Here is a 19,920-nt window from a genome sequence, read left to right on the forward strand (position 1 = left end):
TGCTCCGATGCCGGATTCCTCATGTTTGACTGTTCCCTGTATCTTGCATTGTCAAATTAATAGTTCGAGATTTTAATGGCCACATCTGGAGATATCCGATCCAGATTTCTATAATTAGGCAGAACCTATAACTATTAATAATATCCATATTTGGGAGATACTGAACTCCAATCAAGTAATTTTTAAATGTATTTTTATGACCGCTTAAATATTTCAATTCTTCATTAATATCATATGAATCCATATTCTTCCTAGAGAAGCAAGATAAGGCAAGGCAACTGTGGTCCAGTCTTGAAATTCTATTTCTAGTGGACTCTGCTCTGTTATGATTTAATTGGCTCGTTTCATTGCCATAGTGCCAGGAAGTTGCTGAAACTTGAGCGACAACAGTAACGTTAGCTAGCAACTGTTACAGTTGGTTTTGTTTTTTATATATTTGGGGTTAGCGATAACATTTAAGCAATAGTTAGTGGTTAAATCACATGGGGTTTATTGGTAACGTTAGTCCGTTAAAGTAGAGGTTGAACTGTTGTCGTTGTGTGTTCTTTTGTATTTATTGAGCTAACCAGCACGTTTGCTAATAATGCTAGGGTCAAGTGAATATCAAATTATTGATTAATTGAATAATTTATTGGCGCGGAAATCAACCCAATTTGCAGTACTATGGAGGACAGCACCACGGAACTCGAAGGACCGGGTTGTTTGAGTGTCGGTCAGCAGTCAGAAGAGGCGACACCAACCGATATTAGCCACCAGAACAGTGTCGACAACGATGGTTCGAAAGACCACAATGGGACATCTAATAATGTTGACTGGGATTCAGGGGATGAGGTACAGTATTGCAGACTTGGACAATATCTAGTGTTTTTCTAATTGTGCTAGAGTGACGAGAATAATGAATGTACTGTTATATGATATCTGCTACACTGGTTGGTACTCTCTTGTAACTGTGATGCACTCCAGTTCTATAATGTGGAATGACATTGTGAATGTTTTGTTTTGTTTTCACAGCCTGAACTCCCTCTTAATCAATTTTACCCTTACATCCACTGTACTCTCTGCTGCGGAATCCTAATTGATTCCACCACCATCACAGAGTGTCTGCACACTTGTGAGTTACAATGATTTGAGATAAACAATCCTGAAATATGACTGCTATCCCTTCAGTCTCATTCCATCAGTCATACTTCCTTTGTAATCTGTTCTCTCTTCCCCAGTTTGTAAAAGCTGCATAGTGAAACACTTCTTCTACAGCAACAGGTGTCCCAATTGCAGCATTGTAGTCCATCAGACACAACCATTGTACAACATAAAGTAAGCACGCCTGCGTGAAATCTACGAGCACACAGACTCTTGTCTTGTTTTACATTTGAAGACATCGGTTCATGTTTTTCTACTTGGCATCATGTTATTTAAAGAGGACATCCCATGAGTGTCTGTTTCTATGGTTACCCTCTCCCTGCTGGGGAGTTACCTGGAACACAAAGTCCTGGTGTGACGCACGGATACTGATGTCTCTCTGTAGACACCACTGTTATTCATGTCCAAGCACACTCGTCGTCTATTGCAGAACTCTGCTTTCAGCACAGGCCAAAGGGATGCAAATGTAAATATTACTGTTGTGCCAACTCATTTGAATGAAAACGTTGCCATGATAAACTGAGATGTTCACTGAAACAACGTCAGCTTTGAAGTTGATTACTATACCTCTCACATTGACCTGTTATCAATTAATACAATGAGCTATAGGCTAATACTCACTTATACACTGGTATGTAGATACTTACTGTATGGTGGGTGTTTTTGCATCTCCACAGACCTGACAGACAGTTGCAAGATATTGTTTACAAGATGCTGCCACATCTGGAAGAAAGTAAGTATCCACAAGCCTTCCATTTCTCAGATTTTCCCCAAACGCCTCTTGGCAATCTTTTGTTTTGCAGTTAAAATTAGTGTTATCTTTACTCTTTATTGTCTTTGCAGTGGAGAGAGCAAGGATGATTGATTTTTACAAACAGAGAGAACTGGAGGTGCCTAAACCAGGTATAGACCAATGTCGTCATCGTTGCTGCTAATTGTGCTTTTTTTGTTAGAGATTTGGTGCAGCTTTGTTTAATGAAATAGTTTGGGTATTTGAAGACCCTCTGATTTTAGCCATGTCTCTGTTTGTCTCAGTGCTGGGTGTGGAACATTCCCCTAATGCTTCTGTAAACGCTCGTCTTTCTCTGTGCCCACAGTGATGGCATCCCCTGCGGTCCCTGTGCTGAAAAACCAGAAGCAGAGGAGGGCATTGCTGCCCCAGTCTGTCTTCGCCATCCCTCCTGAACTGGACGTGTCACTGCAGCTGGAGTTTTTGGGGTGAGTCTCTCCCTAGCATTTTCTATTTGAGGGATGGAAGGGTATTCCCTGAGATATTTTGAAATGAGATTGTTTGTTTGTTTGTCTCTGGTCATTCTTGGCTACACCAGTAGATGGTGCTGGGGTGCTACTGTGCTTCCTTTGAGTGCATATGGACTAGGGCAGCATTTCCCTAACTCTGTCCTGGGGACTGCCAGGGGTACACCTTTTTGGGTTTTGCCCTAGCACTACACAGCTGATTTAAAATGGTCAAAGCTTGATGAATAGTTGATTATTTTAATCAGCTGTGTAGTGCTATGGCAAATAACTAAATGTGCACCACTTGGGGTCCCCATGATAGAGTTTGGGAAACCCTGGACTAGGGAGAACATTTCAAGTTACAAGACTGATGGTTAACTGTACAAGATTGGTTGCAAGGATTAAGCAAATTCTATGTAAAGTTGTTTGTTTCCAGAGCGGAAGAAGGCATAGACGGCTATAAGGTAATTACTGCTGTCACGCTCTTTTCTCATAATGACTTGTATGAGACTGTTAAAATTCAATAACAACATAATGCTGCTATCCAGCCACTATATAGTAATGGTCATGCATAAGGCAATGTTGATATTGTGAATTTGAGTTATATTGGTAAAATAAATAAGGGATTGCATGCTCTAACACCCGTGTCCCTGGCCAGCCTTTGGAGAGGCGGTATGTGCGAGTATCGGGGGATGCCACTGTCCACCATGTGGCGCTCTTCATCAGGAGGAAGATGGAGCTGAGCCCCGCCTGCCAGGTCAGTGGGAGGGGTTACACATTGACTTTACCAGGATGTCTAATGCGGTTGTGAACTATTTCTCAGAGGGAGACCTGGCAAGGGGAAATGCATAAATATGTACATATCTGCTCGTTATGTGAGAGAGTTCTCTGCTTTAAGAAATCGTTATGTTGAACCCATCTCAATTTCATCCCCTGTAAAATATAGAGGCCTAAGTAACCAGGTGAGAGGTAGATGCAGAGCCTAATGCTCACACAAGGACAGAGGGGAAGCGTGTTCGTGTCTTATGTATAACTGCAGAGCGCAACAGCACAGCCCTACCTGTATGTAGGGTGTTTAGCAGTAACAGGGATTTATTTCTTGGCACTCACCAGAGTGGGTAGTAGAGTGGGTAATAGGTGCACTATCTAGATTTATTAGCTGGGTGCTCTGACATTTACAGTGCATTCGGAAAGTTTTCAGACCCCTTGACGTTTTTCATACTTTGTTGCGTTACAACCTTATTCTGAAATGGATTACATTGTGTGTCCCCCAAATCTACACACAATACTCCACTACAAAGCAAAAACTGTTTTTTAGAAAACGGATATCACATTTACATAATTATTCAGATCATCATAGTTTTGATATCTTCACTATTATTCCACAATGTAGAAAATAGTAAAAAATTAAGAGAAACCCTGGAATGAGTAGGTGTCAACTTTTGACTGGTACAGTATGTCTCATCCCAATGCTCTCTCGGAGATCTACGGACAGTTCCTTGGACTTCATGGTATAGTTTCTGCTTTTACATGCACTGTCAACCATTGACCCTTACACGGGTGTTTCTTTCTAAAATTATCTACATTTCTAAACACGTTTTAATTGTTTACTACACACAATACCCCATAATGACAAAGTTATCTATTTAATCCATTTTGAATTCAGGCTGTAACGCAACACAATGTGGAATAGGTCAAGGGGTATGAATACTTTCTGAAGTCACTGTATACAAATACACAGATCAGCAGAATAAACTTGACAAATAGCATTTAGGTGGAAGTAGGAAATTTGAGATATTCTGCTATAATAGTTACTTCCTAGTACAAAGAAAATGGATGCTTTGGGGTATGAAAAGTAGACATCTGGATAGAAAGATTGATTGAATGTAGGAAAATATATATATATATGAGCATACAAATGGCAGTGCAGCCATATAGTCTACAACAGTGGTCACCGACCAGTCGATCTCCAAGGCATTCCTAGTCGATTGTGAAAACATTCTTTATAAAAAAACAACAACGATTAAGCCTCGCATTCCTACTTTTTTCTGTCTCGCCCTGTTAGCAGTAAATGCACTTGTTTCAGCTGCCTTGTGTGCCAGGTAGGCAAAGTGTTCCCATTTTGAACCATTTCATGTGTCAAGGTACAAAATCAAGTGCTCCTATATGCCTACCGATTTGCTCAGATGGCTGTCTGCAACTTACTCGTTGATACTGTGATTTCAAAATGTCTAAACATTAGAGAATGTCAATGAATACAACAGTGAGTTCTTGTTCAGCACTGTCAACATTTTATTTGTATTATTATAAGCCATGAAATGCGCTGCAATCAACACTGCAGATTCAATGAATAACTACCAAAGTGTATCGCTTCCATTTTTATAATTAGTGGCTTTAAAAAAAATATATATATATATATCTATCTCAATGAATATTTCACTTTCTCCGGTAATGGGAGTAACAACATGAATCTGTGCATGAGGCAAAAATAATACGGTGTGACTCGAGTTTCTCCATCAGCTCAAAAACGGTGTTCCCTTTTTGGTTAGTCTTAGCCAAGGGTGGATAGCTGAGGGACAATCCGAGTGTGACCCTCTAATGCTCTCCATCCGCTGAGACTGACCATTAGATGCAGGCACCATCAATCCAGTAAAATAAAGTAAGCAAATTATGAACATTTATAGTGCATTCGGAAAGTATTCAGACACATTCCCTTTTTCCACATTTTGTTTCGTTACAGCTTTACTCTAAAATTGATCAGGAAAATAATTTAATCAATCTACACACAATGACAAAGCGAAAACAAACAGATTTTTAGTTTTCACATTCTTTTGCTATGAGACTCAAGTGCATCCAGTTTCCCTTGCTCATCCTTGATGTTTCTACAACTTGATTGGAGTCCACCTGTGGTGAATTGATTTGGAATGGCACACACCAGTCTATATCCGGTCCCACAGTTGATATGTCAAAGCAAAAACCAAGCCATGAGGTCGACGGAATTGTCCGTAGAGCTCAGAGACCGCTTTGTCGAGGAACAGATCTGGGGAAGGGTACAGAAGAAATTCTGCAGCATTGAAGGTCCCCAAGGACACAGTGGCCTCCATTCTTAAATGGAAGAAGTTTGGAACCACCAAGACCCTTCCTAAAGCTGTCCGCCTGGCCAAAATGAGCAATAGGGGGATAATGGCATTGGCCAGGGAGGTGACCAAGAACCCAATGATCTCTCTGTGGAGATGGGAGAACCTTCCAGAAGGACAACCATCTCTGCAGCACTCCACCAATCAGGCCTTTATGGTACTGGCCAGACGGAAGACACTCTTCAGTAAAAGGCACATGACAACCTGATTGGAGTTTACCCAAAGGCACATAAAGGATTCTCAGACCATGAGAAACCATATTCTCTGGTCTGATGAAACCAAGATTGAACTCTTTGGCCTGAATGCCGAGTGTCACATCGGATGGAAGCCTGGCACCATCCCTACATGGAAGAATGGTGGCAGCATCATGCTGTGGGGCTGTTTTTTTTCAGCAGCAGGTACTGGGAGACTAGTGACGATTGAAGGGAAAGATGAACGGTGCAAAGTACAGAGATCCTTGGATGAAAACCTGCTCAGGACCTCCGACTGGAGCAAAGGTTCACCTTCCAACACGACAATGCAGGAATTGCTTCGAGACAAGTCTCTGAATGTCCTTGAGTGGCCAATCAGAGCTCAAACCCGATCGAACATCTCTGGAGAGACGCTCCCCATCCAACCTGACAGAGCTTGAGCATCTGCAGAGAAGAATGGGAGAAACTCCAAATACAGGTGTGCTAAGTTTGTAGCTTCATACCCAAGAATACTCTAGTCTGTAATCACTGACAAATGTGCCTTACTCAATACTTTGTTTAAAGGGTCTGAATACTTATGTAAATGTTATTTCAGTTTTTATTTGGAATTTGTAAGTGTTTTCTAAACCTGATTTTGCTGCTTTGTCATATGATCTATTACTGGTGTGATCATATACCAAGTTTTGAAATATAATATTAAAATGGTTTTAGAAGAACATTGGCAGGGCAATTCAAGCATAGCCAATATTCAGTGATAATGTATTGGGCCTGCACAAACCTCATTGCTACAGAACTGTTTTTAAAGGGTAGGAAGCATGAGTTTTTACTCAGCAATGTAACACCGTGGTCAGAGTTAGTAACTTAGTTGTTGTCACGATCTGGTTACATATAAGTACAAACAATTATGTTTTTGTGTTATTGCATATTTATTGACTTATTTCTGGATATCTTCTGAAGTCTAAACTACCCACAATGCACTATTTATTAAAGTAATATGGAGCATCTACTCTGTGTTAGAGATCATTACATTAGAGTAATTACATTCCAGACCAAGTGTTGGCGTTGGCGAGTTACAATCCACTAATCATGAGGAAGTGTGATGTAAACAAGGGCATAGTGCTAGCACACTAGCTGTCATCGGTAGGTCTCAGCATGCATTTGGACTCAAAAGGGATTTTGATTCAGAAAAGTTTGGGGATGATTGGTCTGAATGAGAAATCATGATTTTAGACCTCGACTGCATGGTGTTTAATCTATCACTCGAAAACGTCTCTTGTTGTGAGAACGTTTTAGGGAGGTTACCACCTCCTGATGGATAGAAGTTCTTGAATATTTTGATCCAGGAAGTTATTGTTGGTCACTTAACAGTGAACAGAAGGAAAGTCGTTGTGGTGTTCAGATAACAGACAAAGTCATCAGGATTTTGTTTAGATGAACCCCAAAATATAATTGTCCTCAATGTAGCGTTTCCAAAACTTAATATGGGGTAGAAAAGCGTTGTCTTTATTTTGAATATCAACTGCCTCCAACGACAAGGTTTGTGTAAATCGTGGCTACTGCTGTGCATTTGGTTTGAAGGTAGAATTTGTCATACCTGAAATAGTTATTTGCAAGTACCAATTTCAAGACCTCCAACAAAGTCATTAGGGGGATTCTCCAATCTTTCCTCACGTGACTTTAGGAATTTGGAAATCGATTTGTAGGCCTTCAGCATGGGGAATGCAGATGTACTGACTGGAGTTCTTATGCACTTTCGGAAGGGGATAGATACCTGGGGTGACTGGATAGGTGACTCTTAGGAACTCGTGATCCAGTTTTGGTCAGACACGCTGTAATAAGCTATCAATTTCAGATTTTCTAGAGGCAAGGGTCTATAAGAACAAGACAGGTTCAGGTGTTTTTCAGAACTCATGCCCATCACTCTTGCCACACATTTTTCTGTGGGTTTTATGACAATGTCCGTATTCTCCTGGAGTTCATTTTAGTACTCGTCTTTCAGCTGGAGGAAGACTGATATTGGGGTCCCTTGTCATTTTTGAATTTAGTTTCCAATTATTTTTCAACCAGTCTTACAAATGTGGTGACAACTGGACTTTGTATGAGTAGGGGGGGACAAATGAGAAAGGGCGAGGGGCAGGGAGGGACCCCGCTGGGTTATGGTTTCTCGCTCTTTGTAGGGTCTGTCGATATGAAGCTGGTACTGGATCTGTTCAGTATGACAGTATGAAAATGTGGATACCGTCCAACCCTAATTTGTGTGTTTTGTGTATATATAATTTAATTAATTGTTGGTTGACTGTTTTGAATAGTACTTTGCACCACCCTGTGGGCAATTGTAATTATCACCTAGGCACTTGCATAAAAAAACAATGGCTTTGGCATATCTCTTGATGCTCTGATGAACGCATAACTGCCAAAATGGATTGGCCTGCCCAGTCAAAAATAAAAGGTGACATGAGGTGACGTCTTCTAATTTTAAAAATTATTATTGAACTTGGGATTTAATTTCTAATCAGGAATACTATTTCTGTATCTTATTGAAATGGATCCGTAGCATTTATTACGGTTTTAATTTTCACATCTCAAACTGCACCTACCAGTTTTCGTTCACAGGTATTCCCTGCCTCAGGTGACTCCATGTATGTTGTAATTCAGTATGTCACTCAATTGATTTCATGCAGTCTGTCGCAGTGGTATGATGTCACGTTGTGGTGCAGGTGGATGTTGTGTGTGGAGACCACCTCCTGGACCGTTACCAGTCGCTACGAGAGGTTCAGCGCTCCATAGGAGATGACGCTCTACAGGTGAGTCCACTCAAAGGTCCTATGAATTTGTAGTTACTCTCTGGTTTGGAAATAGTCCTGATATCGTTAGCTTCCATTTATGAGTTTTATGTGAGCTTATTTTCTTGTTTACTTATTCCCAGGATGGTCTTTTGATTCTCCACTTTGGACTGGTGCTGGCTGCTCACACATGAGCAGGGGGAAGGAAGTGGGATGGATGTGATCCTGATATTAACCCTGACCCTCAGGGAACCACTGTCTTCATTCTGCTACTATAATGCCTAACAGAATCAAGTATTCTACTCTTTGCCACTTAGACAGTTAACAGTGAATTGCTGAATCTAGGGCCCCGAAACCTTCTGGTTAGGATTAGGTTATAGTTTATCTCCAAGACTGATTTCAGAGGTCTGAAAGACTACAAGGACCTGTCATGCTACTGATGCCAAAAGCTCATGTTTTTGCTACACTTTGAGTTGAATGTACACTGTTCTTTTACATTTTTTTGTGACCAACTTTTGTAGCAGTCCCCCTCCCATCCATCTCCCGAGTCTCTATTTAGACCAAAGTATAAATACATATACGGTGCCTTCGGAGAGTATTCAGACCCCTTGACGTTTCCACATTTTGTTACGTCACAGCCTTATTCTAAAATGGATGAAATAAATACAAATCCTCAGCAATCTACACACAATACCCCATAATGACAAAGTGCAAACAGGTTGTTTTTTTTAATGTATTTTTTGCAAATGTATAAAAATTATATCTTATTTACATTGGTATTCAGACCCTTTGCTATGAGACTCGAAATTGAGCTCCGGTGCATCTTGTTTCCATTGATCTTCCTTGAGATGCTTCTATAATTTGATTGAAGTCCACCTCTGGTAAATTCAATTGATTGGACATGATTTGGAAAGGCACACCTGTCTATATAAGGTCCCATTGTTGCCAGTGCATGTCAGAGCAAAAAGCTAGAGCTCCGATACAGCATTGTGTCAAGGCACAGATCTGGGAAGGGTACCAAAACATTTCTGCAGCATTGAAGGTCCCCAAGAACAGTGGCCTCCATCATTCTTAAATAGAAGAAGTTTGGAATCATCAAGACACTTCCTAGAGTTCGTCGCTCAGCCAAACTGAGCAATCTGGGAGCAGGATCTTGGTCAGGGAGGTGACCAAGAGCCCGATGGTCACTCTGACAGAGCTGCAGAGTTCCTCTGTGGAGATGGGAGAACTTTCCAGAAGGACAACCATCTCTGCAGCACTCCACCAATCAAATCAAATTTTATTTGTCACATACACATGGTTAGCAGATGTTAATGCGAGTGTTGCGAAATGCTTGTGCTTCTAGTTCCGACAATGCAGTAATAACCAACAAGTAATCTAACAATTCCAAAACTACTGTCTTATACACACAAGTGTAACGGGATAAAGAATTATGTACATAAAGATATATGAATGAGTGATGGTACAGAGCGGCATAGGCAAGATACAGTAGATGGTATCGAGTACAGTATATACATATGAGATGAGTATGTAAACAAAGTGGCATAGTTAAAGTGGCTAGTGATACATGTATTACATAAAGATGCAGTAGATGATATAGAGTACAGTATATACGTATACATATGAGATGAATAATGTAGGGTATGTAAACATATTAGGTAGCATTGTTTAAAGTGGCTAGTGATATATTTTACTTCATTTCCCATCAATTCCCATTATTAAAGTGGCTGGAGGGTAGGCTTTTGGGGGTAGAGTGGCCAGACCAAAGCCACTCTTCAGTAAAAGGCAGACTAGTCAGGATCGAGGGAAAGATGAACGGAGCAAAGTACAGAGAGATCCTTGACGAAAACCTGCTCAGGGACTCAGACTGGAGCGTAGGTTCACCTTCTAACAGGACAACGATCCTAAGCACACAACCAAGACAACACAGGAATGGCTTCGGGACAAGGCTCTGAATGTCCTTGAGTGGCCCAGCCAGAGCCTGGACTTGAACCCGATCGAACATCTCTGGAGAGACCTGAAAATAGCTGTGCAGCAACGATCCCCATCCAACCTGACAGAGCTTGAGAGGATCGGCAGAGAGGAATGGGATAAACTCACCAAATACAGGTGTGCCAAGCTTGTAGCATCATACCCAAGAAGACTCGAGGCTGTTATCGCTGCCAAAGGTGCTTTAACAAAGTACTGAGTAAAGGGTCTGAAAACATATGTAAATGTGATATTTTAATACATTTGCAAAAAAATCTAAAATCCTGTTTTCACTTTGGTATTGTGTGTAGATTGATGAAAAAAACCAACATTTAATCAATTTTAGAATAAGGGGTCTGAATACTTACCGAAAACACTGTGTCTTATGCAACCGTGAGATCCTGTCATTGGTGTCAAGTTCCACTTTAAACTCGGATCTGAATGGGGAGAGGTCAGATGGACCTTGAACAAGGCCTTAAAATAATGTTCCAGTAGGCCTATTATTATAACGTCTGTATATGGGCTGATTTTATGTTACATTTCTATCTTCCTATTCTGCACCAAACTTCAAGGCTTTGTACATGCTCTGTGAATCATTAGCACCCCACTCAATTTTGCGACGAGGTAGCTTGCCTTGTCCTCGATGCTAGCATAAATAGTTGCATAATAATAAACATACACCATATTTAAAAAATATCTTGGTTATTCTGTCCTAATGTTTAGCAAAATACAGTCTTAAGTGTGGACTAAGAGTCGTCTGCACTAAGCAGCAGCTGACCGGCTTGCTTTTAGCTTAGCTAGCTAGTTGTGATTGGGGGACAGAAAGTCATGTTCCGCTAGCTGTCAAAATAGCTCTACCTTGCAAACGTTAGCTGACTTGCTATTGTTGTCTGTTAGCTAGCTATCTCTAGAAAGAGTCACTGTGGGAATCTCCAGTTCTCATGTGACAAGGAGTTGTCATGATAGCACAAACAGATCTGGCACCAGGCTACATTGGTAGCTAACTAACAAATGTGCGTAACCGCGACATTCAAACGAGGCTACAAAGAAAACTAATGGAACTGTGTTGATGTCAAAATCGGGGGAGTGAACTAGGTTTCTATTCAAGTGTTGATCGACATGGTAATGGCCCTATAGTATTGGAGAAAAGTTGAAAAAAACTGACCCTCCGTTACATCTTGACGTGTCATGTCGTAACGTCCAGCACGCATAAAGCTACTTATTTATGACTTACAATCTCTCTCCACCAGGTGTAGCACTTCTCTCATCTTTTAAAAATAATAAATGGACAGTGACGGGGGTAAGGGGGGGATACCTAGTCATCATTGCATGCGATTCATTCTCAAAGCTGCTGTTTACTTCTAAGATCACTTTAGCACCGCCCTAAAAACTTGATTCAAATTTGACACAAACCTTAAAATACATTTACATTTAAGTCATTTAGCAGACGCTCTTATCCAGAGCGACTTACAAATTGGTGCGTTCACCTTAAGACATCCAGTGGAACAGCCACTTTACAATAGTGCATCTAAATAGGTATGTAATGACACATTATATAAACTCTTTATAGTTTTATTTACATTTTAGAGGTGATAAGGTGATAAGTTGTACAGATCGAGTGAAAAAAGCAATTTTCCCACACATCTCTCCTTCTCACTATCACGCATTAGTTTCGCTTCCCCACCCGCCATTTTTAAAAAGACCCGACGGGGCTCATTGCCTGCTTGAATTATGCAGAAACGGGCAGTGTTTAGGTCATGTAATTGATTTTGTTGGAAAGGGGAGAAATGGTGTGGTATTGACATTACAGTTGATCTGGAAGTATTACGTTTTTGGGGCGCTAAAATAAGGGCAATTGTACGGACCAAGGCGATTTACGAGTTTGAGTTACGTGAGTGTTAGCTTGCCCAAGAAAGCTTGTATACAGAACCATAGCCAGCTATTAAAATGTGATTTATTTTGACAAGTGCTGTGTTCGAATACGCATACTACATAATTTTTTTAACCTTTATTTATATTTATTTATAATGAGTATATAGTATTAGTTAATTTGAGTATACTGTAAACGAACGGTAACCTTTCAGTTGTGTACTTGCGCTTTGCTTGTCTACCGGAAGTTGATGCTGTTGCAATACAACTTCTTGCTAGCTTGTTAGCTTAACAAATGACTAGCTAGACATCTTAAGACTTCATTAAAAATGTCCGTTGAGAACACACAATGACTTTAACACTTAGCTAAGCTAAGAATAACGTGAATAATCAAGTCAATAAGTGTTTTCCTCCATCTGTATTTGATGATTCATTATTTGTGTCCATTCCTATGTTAAACTATATACCACACACAACTTAATTAACATTGCCTCTGGCGGCAACCACAACTTGTAGTCAGCGCTGTCTCTCTGTAGCCATGTATTTTGTTTTCATGCCAGCTGTATATGTTGTGCTGGTGTTAATGATCAGCTACAATCAGTTGGCTGTTCAGAGGACCGACGCTGGAAGGAGGAGGTGAAGACAGGAGGCTGGTTAAAGGAGGGCGTTGTATTCTCCTCGACCAAAAGGCAAAAGCAGGCCACATTAAGTCAATTATTACTGGTCTGTATGTAGCAAATTTCATTCACAATTTGATACATCCACTTGGACTATATTAGAACATGTATGCCTGTCATAGCAATTGTAATTTAGTGTAGCTTAAAGCCTACATTCAATAATGTACATATGTCAGAATAGGCCTACATATCAAATAATGTGAAAGCTATTTATTTTGTTTCAATTTGGTAAAGTTGCCCTTTCTCATCACAGACTGGTGGCAGAGGACCCTACTGTGTGCTAAGTCTCAATGTGACCAACCTGAGTGTGTATTTGGACTACCTGGAACTCAAGCCCCACTTTGGAATGACCCAACCCTCTTTTGACAGCCTGTTAGAGGTCTTGCACCAAGAAGACCAGGATCATGGCTGGGGCAAGACCTTGGAAAGCCTCATGTTTGTCTACTGGATGGCTAGTGCCACTTCGTATAGTGTCCGAGGCATTTGATGTCATCCCCAGGGTCCGTGGGGTGCTCATGAAGAGGGTCATCCATTTTCCATCACAAGATGAAATGCAGGAGGTTGGCGAGCGATTCACCCAAAAATCACAGTTCCCTGCAATTCAAAAGGTTGCTGGCGCTATTGCTGGATGCCACATCAGGATTAAGCCCCCTGCTGTGGACCAGCAGGATTACCTGAACAGAAAAGTTTTATTCATCAACTATAGGCCATCTGTGACCAGAGGTGCGGGTTCATTGACATCTACATTGCCTTCCCCGGGTCTGTGCACGACACCAGGGTCATGAAACACAGCCCTGTGTATGTTCAGAGCCTGTAACCACCCCAAGGTTGGTGTCTCTTCGGGGATGGTGGGTATCCCTGCCTGGTGGAGCTGTCTGACACCCTACAGGCAACCAGTGAGGGGTGCAGTGGAGGCCACCTACGATGCAAAGCATTCCAAGGTGAGGAATGTGGCATTCCATCTTCATGAAGGCCCTGGAGGTGAAGCCTAGCTTTGTGCCTGAGGTGGTTGCACTCTGTGCTGCACATCTTCCTCAGCAACATTGTGGAGCCTGAGGCCTCGGGAGAGGATGATGATGGAGACCTGGACCAACTGCCGCAGCAGAATGTGGATCTACTGCTGGACCAGCTCACAGCATCAGGAGTGGGCAATGTTGCAGCACTAGCTAACCCCATCCCAGGTGACCAACTACTGGAATTCCCCCCCCCCCCCAGTAGAAAACCCTTACACACACACACACACCCTGTTTAAAATGTAATTGTTGATTCCTAAATCAATCTATCACCCGTGTTCACATATTACATGTGATCAATATTCAAAATCTTAAATTCTATTCTGTTGTTCGTGTGTACTGGAGCTCTTTTAAGAGCTTTGGCATAAAATGTGATGTTTTTGTTGTTTAATAAAATATTCTAGAATATCAAGCTGTGTGTGGAGCTTCCATTTCTATATAAAAAAAAACATTTTTAATATTACAGCTGGCAAATAATAAAGTAAATCAATAATCCCAGTGGATAAAAAAACTAAAACAAACTTTTTGTTATATAAAGGCCTCCAAACTTCAATCAAATTATTTTATGAAGCCCTTCTTACATCAGCTGATGTCACAAAGTGCTGTACAGAAATCCAGCCTAAAACTCCAAACAGCAAGCAATGCAGGTGTAGAAGCACGGTGGCTAGGAAAAACTCCCTACAAATGCCAGAACCTAGGGAGAAACCTGGAGAGGAACCAGGCTATGAGGGGTGGCCAGTCCTCTTCTGGCTGTGCTGGGTGGAGATTATAACAGAACATGCCCAAGATGTTCAAATGTTCATAGATGACCAGCAGGGTAAAATAATAATCACAGTGGTTTTCGAGGGTGCAACAGGTCAGCACCTCAAGAGTAAATGTCAGCTGGCTTTCATAGCCGATCATTCAGAGTATCTCTGCCGCTCCTGCTGTCTCTAGAGAGTTGAAAACAGCAGGTCTGGGACAGGTAGCACGTCCGGTGAACAGGTCAGGGTTCCATAGCCGCAGGCAGAACAGTTGAAACTGGAACAGCAGCATGGCCAGGTGGACAGCAAGGAGTCATCATGCCAGGTAGTCCTGAGGCATGGTCCTATGGCTCAGGTCCTCTGAGAGAGAAAGAAAGAGAATTAGAGCCAGCATAATTACATTCTAACAGGACACTGGATAAGACAGGAGAAACACTCCAGATATAACAGACTGACCCTAGCCCCCAGACACACAAACTGGAGGCTGAGACCGGAGGGCTCGGGAGATACTGTGGCCTTGTCCGACGATACCACCAGACAGGACAAACAGGCAGGATATAACCCCACCCACTTTGCCAAAGCACAGCCCCCAACACCCTCAACAGTCTATCCTCCCTGTCTATCTATTTTCCTCATCCGTCATTCTCCTGTACTCATCTTTCTTTTTTCCTTTTCTCTCTTCTCTTTTTATTGCCTCTTCCTCTCTTCTCATCGAGAGCGCTGGCCTGCCTTTCTCTCTCTTCATCTCTGTCCTGCATCTCTCTGAGTAGTGTGACCCACTCTGACTCTCTCCTCATTTTGGGAGTTCTCTCCTCTTTCACCCTCTCCCTCTTCTCCTGCACTTTTCTGGAAAACACCACAACCTCCTGGCTGGATGAGGCAACTATAACAGGTGGTGTAATTGCAGGCCTGCTGCCAATTGCCTCATATGACATGTACCATTACCAGGAGGCAGTGGTGCTCTCCCCTCCCTCTGTATTCACCCCAGTTTGGGGGCACTTCAAATCCTTAAAGAAACAGTTTGGGCACAAACAGCTAAGAAATGCTGCACTCACCATACAACCTGGGCATGATGTAGATATTGAGACATTTTAGATGCCTTTGAGGTTCTCCCATTTTTTTTCTTTATCCAGGCTGCAGCCACCTTCCCCTCCAGACAGTACTCCTGCACAGAACCAGATCATAAAAGCTGCAGTAATTTAACTGTCTTGACATAACCATCAGTCTGTTTGCATGTGATTGTTAATGTTAGATAACGTTCCCATTTTCTGAAGAATTGCATTATGGGCCCTAGACGCACAGAAATAGTGTCCACTGCGTGTCATATTAAATTCTCCAAAATACAAAGTATACATCTGGGAACTTTGGCATACTAAATATATCCATACTGTCATGACTCTCCTGTGAGGATCCAAAGATCAGGTTACAATGGATCAGCGTCTACAGAGCCCTCTCACCCGCAGAGGGGAGGGGGGATAGGTGTGGGGGTTTTATGACACCTCACGTCAATCGTAAATTGTAGCAGCAGACGACTCCTTTTGGTCTCTAGTATTGGTGAATGTAATCACTTTGTTACAGAAGGTTTTGCTGCCCCAAAACTCTTAACATCCAACAGTGAACACTGGGACAATATATTTCAGTAGCCAAATGTGGGGATTTTGTGATGTCATTAAATGGTATAAAGTGATATAATGAAAATATTTTAACTTGAAGAGCTTTCACACTGTGTATATCAGTTTTACATTATTTACGCTGTGTAGGACATATCAAGGATGAAGATAATATTTTTGTTAAGGTAGGAATGTGATTTTAGATTTCAAATGAGATCATCGTATTTGATTATGTTTTGCCCCGTAACTAGCCATGCCTGAGGGACCACAGAGAGCATGTCAGCATGACGAAACGCCCCTTTTTACCCAAGTGTATAAAAGACTGAGTTAAGAATTAACATACTAGACTAGAAGGACCACAAGCTGCAGCTACTTCTCCATTGGTCACGATCCTGAAAATCAACGAGTTGAAGATGACAAAGTAGCCTCTAACAATCAATGTTACGGTTGAGTAGCTGTTCTAAGTACTGTATCTAAGAAAGTGAATTTAAGTAGGACCATCCGGTTATTCTGTTCAAATCACCATCGTCGACAACACTGCTCTCATCACAACTCTGGGGATCATCGATATGGCTGATATGCTGTCCTCAGAAGACCACTGTTCCAGAACAATAGAAAGTAAACACAGACAACTAAGGAGAAGGACATTGTCCACAAGAGGTCACAATCAGAGCCTTACGAACTATGGAATAGGCCCAATCGAGCCCTTTTCACAAAGCGGAACACATTTCACAAAAACCTGTGTCCAAGACCTTCAACAAGTAAATACATGCATTACTTCTGTCGTGGAAAATTGCAAGATTATGTTATAGTGCTTGAAAGATTATTTTATAATCATTGTATTGCATTAGAATGGTTGTTTTATTCGACAGAATATAATCTGTCGACTATTGTGTGTTCAGTGTTCCACTGAGGATGGGCCTCTATGAGAGAGCACTGACAGAGGAGATTTATGTATTTGGCCAATAAAGCCTAAAGAGCAAACTGAACGATAATTTATAGATAATGCTATCTGGCTATGGGATACTCCTCTCTCAAGTAAAAGTCTTTCTTTGTGAACTGTTCCTAAGATCTGTGGTTTGTCATGTCGACAAGGGGGGTGTATCTTGGCTATAAAAGATCTTGGTATTCTTTTGTAGGGACTCTCGGAATTCATTATAGACACTGAATTGATCTGAGAGGCAAAGGGCTATTGTGAAGCTCATATTATTAAAGATGAAGTTTAAGTATAACTCTGACTGGTGTGTGGTTTGTAACTCTCCTCATTTGGTAATACAGGAAATTGACACAACACTTCTTACCCACTTCTTACCCAAACAGGCGGCAGTTCGGGGCAAGGTATTAGGATTACTGTAAGCGTGGTTCCTAATGTATCCAAGTGTTGTCTCTCTTTCTCTCTCTCTTTAACTCTCCATTTTTTGTAACTAGTGTCATATTGCTGTTTTTATTTTATTATGTTTCTAATCAATAACCTATACAGTGTGTATCCTGTGTTATTTAATGTGTTGTACTTTTTCTTTCAATATTATCAATTGACTGCAATTTTAGAACAATAGAACACATGCAATTGATTTGCTGCACATCACAAATATATACATACACACATAAAATAGGCTACATCACATGTATAAGACCCATGTTAAGGGTTACCTAAGTAGTTGGTTGAGTGAAAATGTCCCTTCTGCTCCTTGACTGAATTCATTCTAAATGTGTAGTCTGTTGTTGCTCTCCTCGCGAGGCAATCCAGGTGTGCATTTGTCAGTCTGTTACTCTGTTTTGGTTTCACAATGTTGACTGTTGAAAATGTTGCTTCCCATGAGTAAGTGCTTACAAAGAAATGTCACCATTTGCACACACGGCTTCAGAAGGGGATACTCTGTGTCTGACAAGGCTCCAGAAATGGGTAACACCCAGTGGCAACCCGTCATTCAGGGCATGTACTTTCTTAGGTAAAAAAAAAGGGTGTTATCCATTGGGGGGGCTTGTCTGTTTTGCTTGTTATTTTGGCATCAATACATGTCACATATCAGTTGGCAAACAATGTAAAAACAAATACATATAATTGAGTTAATAAAGCCACCTACGAACATGGTCTCTTTTTTTGCTTTCTTGAGTAAGGCAGCTCCAAAATGCAGGCGTTTCAGCATAGTTCAGTGCCTTCTGTGGTGGTGGGGCTAACCAGCAGAAATGAGAATGAGCTACGAGTATGACTGGGAAAATACGTTTTGAACGGTTATTCAACTTGGATTTGTAAATCCGGCTTCTTTCTCTTTGATGACAAAATTTGCCCACGAAGGACCGCCGCGCCACTTTCCTGTTCAATCACATCACAACAATGTGAGTCCAATAATGTCTTATGCTGCTTTATATATTATGTAGGATGCCATAGAAATATGTATACTGTAACTAATAAACTAATACTACCGTAATTTCCGGACTATAAGCCGCTACTTTATTCCCACACTTTGAACCTCGCGGTTTATACAATGACGCAGCTAATTTATGGATTTTTCCCGCTTTCACAAGATTCATGCCGCCAAAAAACTGAGCACCATCACATAATGTGACGTAAATCGAGCGCGCTCAAACTTCCCATTCTGATTACGGTAGTAATTTTGTCACCCTCATCATGGCAAAGACACGGGAGAAATGCATATGATGCAGCTTTCAAGTTGAAGGCGATAAATCTGGCTGTTGGAAAAGGAAATAGAGCTGCTGCATGGGAGCTTGGCCTTAATGAGTCGATGATAAGACGTTGGAAACAGCAGCGTGAGGAACTGACTCAGTGCAGAAAGACAACAACAGCTTTCAGAGGGAAGAAAAGCAGATGGCCCAAAGTATTTGCAGCCACTCGACATCAGGGTAAATCGTGCATTTAAGGTGGCGCTCCTTGTTCAGTGGGAGGCTTGGATGACAAGTGGGGAGAAATCCTTCACTAAAACGGGCCGTAGGCAAAGAGCATCTTATGGGTCCTGACAGCATGGAGCATTGTCCAAAAATCCACTATCATCAACGGGTTTCGAAAGGCTGGACTGCTGCGTGTTGAAGGGGCAGCATTAAGCAATTCTGAGGCTATTCAACTCCGACACTGAAGGAGATGACTTCAGTGGTTTCAGTGCACAGGAGGAAGATAGTGACCAATGACTTTCTTGGTAGGCTACTGTTTTAATTTTTGTTACAAGCCGTGTTTCGTTAAAGCCTATTTATTTTTGTTACAAGCCGTGTTTCGTTTAAAGGCTGTGAAAGTTCATTTGTTTCAATGTACCGGTAGGCACCTGCGGTTTATAGACATGTGCGGATTATTTATGTACAAATTTTTTTTTTTTTATAATTCAGTGGGTGCGGTTTATATTCAGGTGCGCTTAATAGTCCAGCAATTACGGTAAGTGTATGTGCCTCACCCTAATAATTTGGTCTATTTTCACTAACGCGGTATTGTAAACACATCGTTCATGGCCGGTGTGCTTGTTTGCCTATAACCTGTTTTAGAACAATGTAATTATTGAATATAAGCTATGTTAGCTAACTGCATTTCCCCGCCGCCATCTTCCGG

General features: G+C 41.4%; 1 protein-coding gene across 1 annotated transcript; it reads left to right on the forward strand.

The window, feature by feature from the left end:
• Nucleotides 1–348: 348 nt before the first annotated feature.
• Nucleotides 349–14,426, forward strand: LOC115112703 (polycomb group RING finger protein 6-like). The gene is made up of 10 exons (XM_029639729.2): nucleotides 349–831; nucleotides 1,012–1,111; nucleotides 1,218–1,314; nucleotides 1,818–1,873; nucleotides 1,984–2,043; nucleotides 2,238–2,358; nucleotides 2,813–2,840; nucleotides 3,035–3,133; nucleotides 8,422–8,508; nucleotides 8,631–14,426. Exons 1-10 carry the CDS (start codon nucleotides 664–666, stop codon nucleotides 8,679–8,681), a joined length of 867 nt encoding a protein of 288 aa, XP_029495589.2. The 5' UTR covers nucleotides 349–663; the 3' UTR covers nucleotides 8,682–14,426.
• The last annotated feature ends 5,494 nt before the right edge of the window (nucleotides 14,427–19,920 follow it).

This window comes from Oncorhynchus nerka, linkage group LG28, assembly GCF_034236695.1.
Source record: "Oncorhynchus nerka isolate Pitt River linkage group LG28, Oner_Uvic_2.0, whole genome shotgun sequence".
In the NCBI taxonomy this organism is placed as follows: Eukaryota; Metazoa; Chordata; class Actinopteri; order Salmoniformes; family Salmonidae; genus Oncorhynchus; species Oncorhynchus nerka.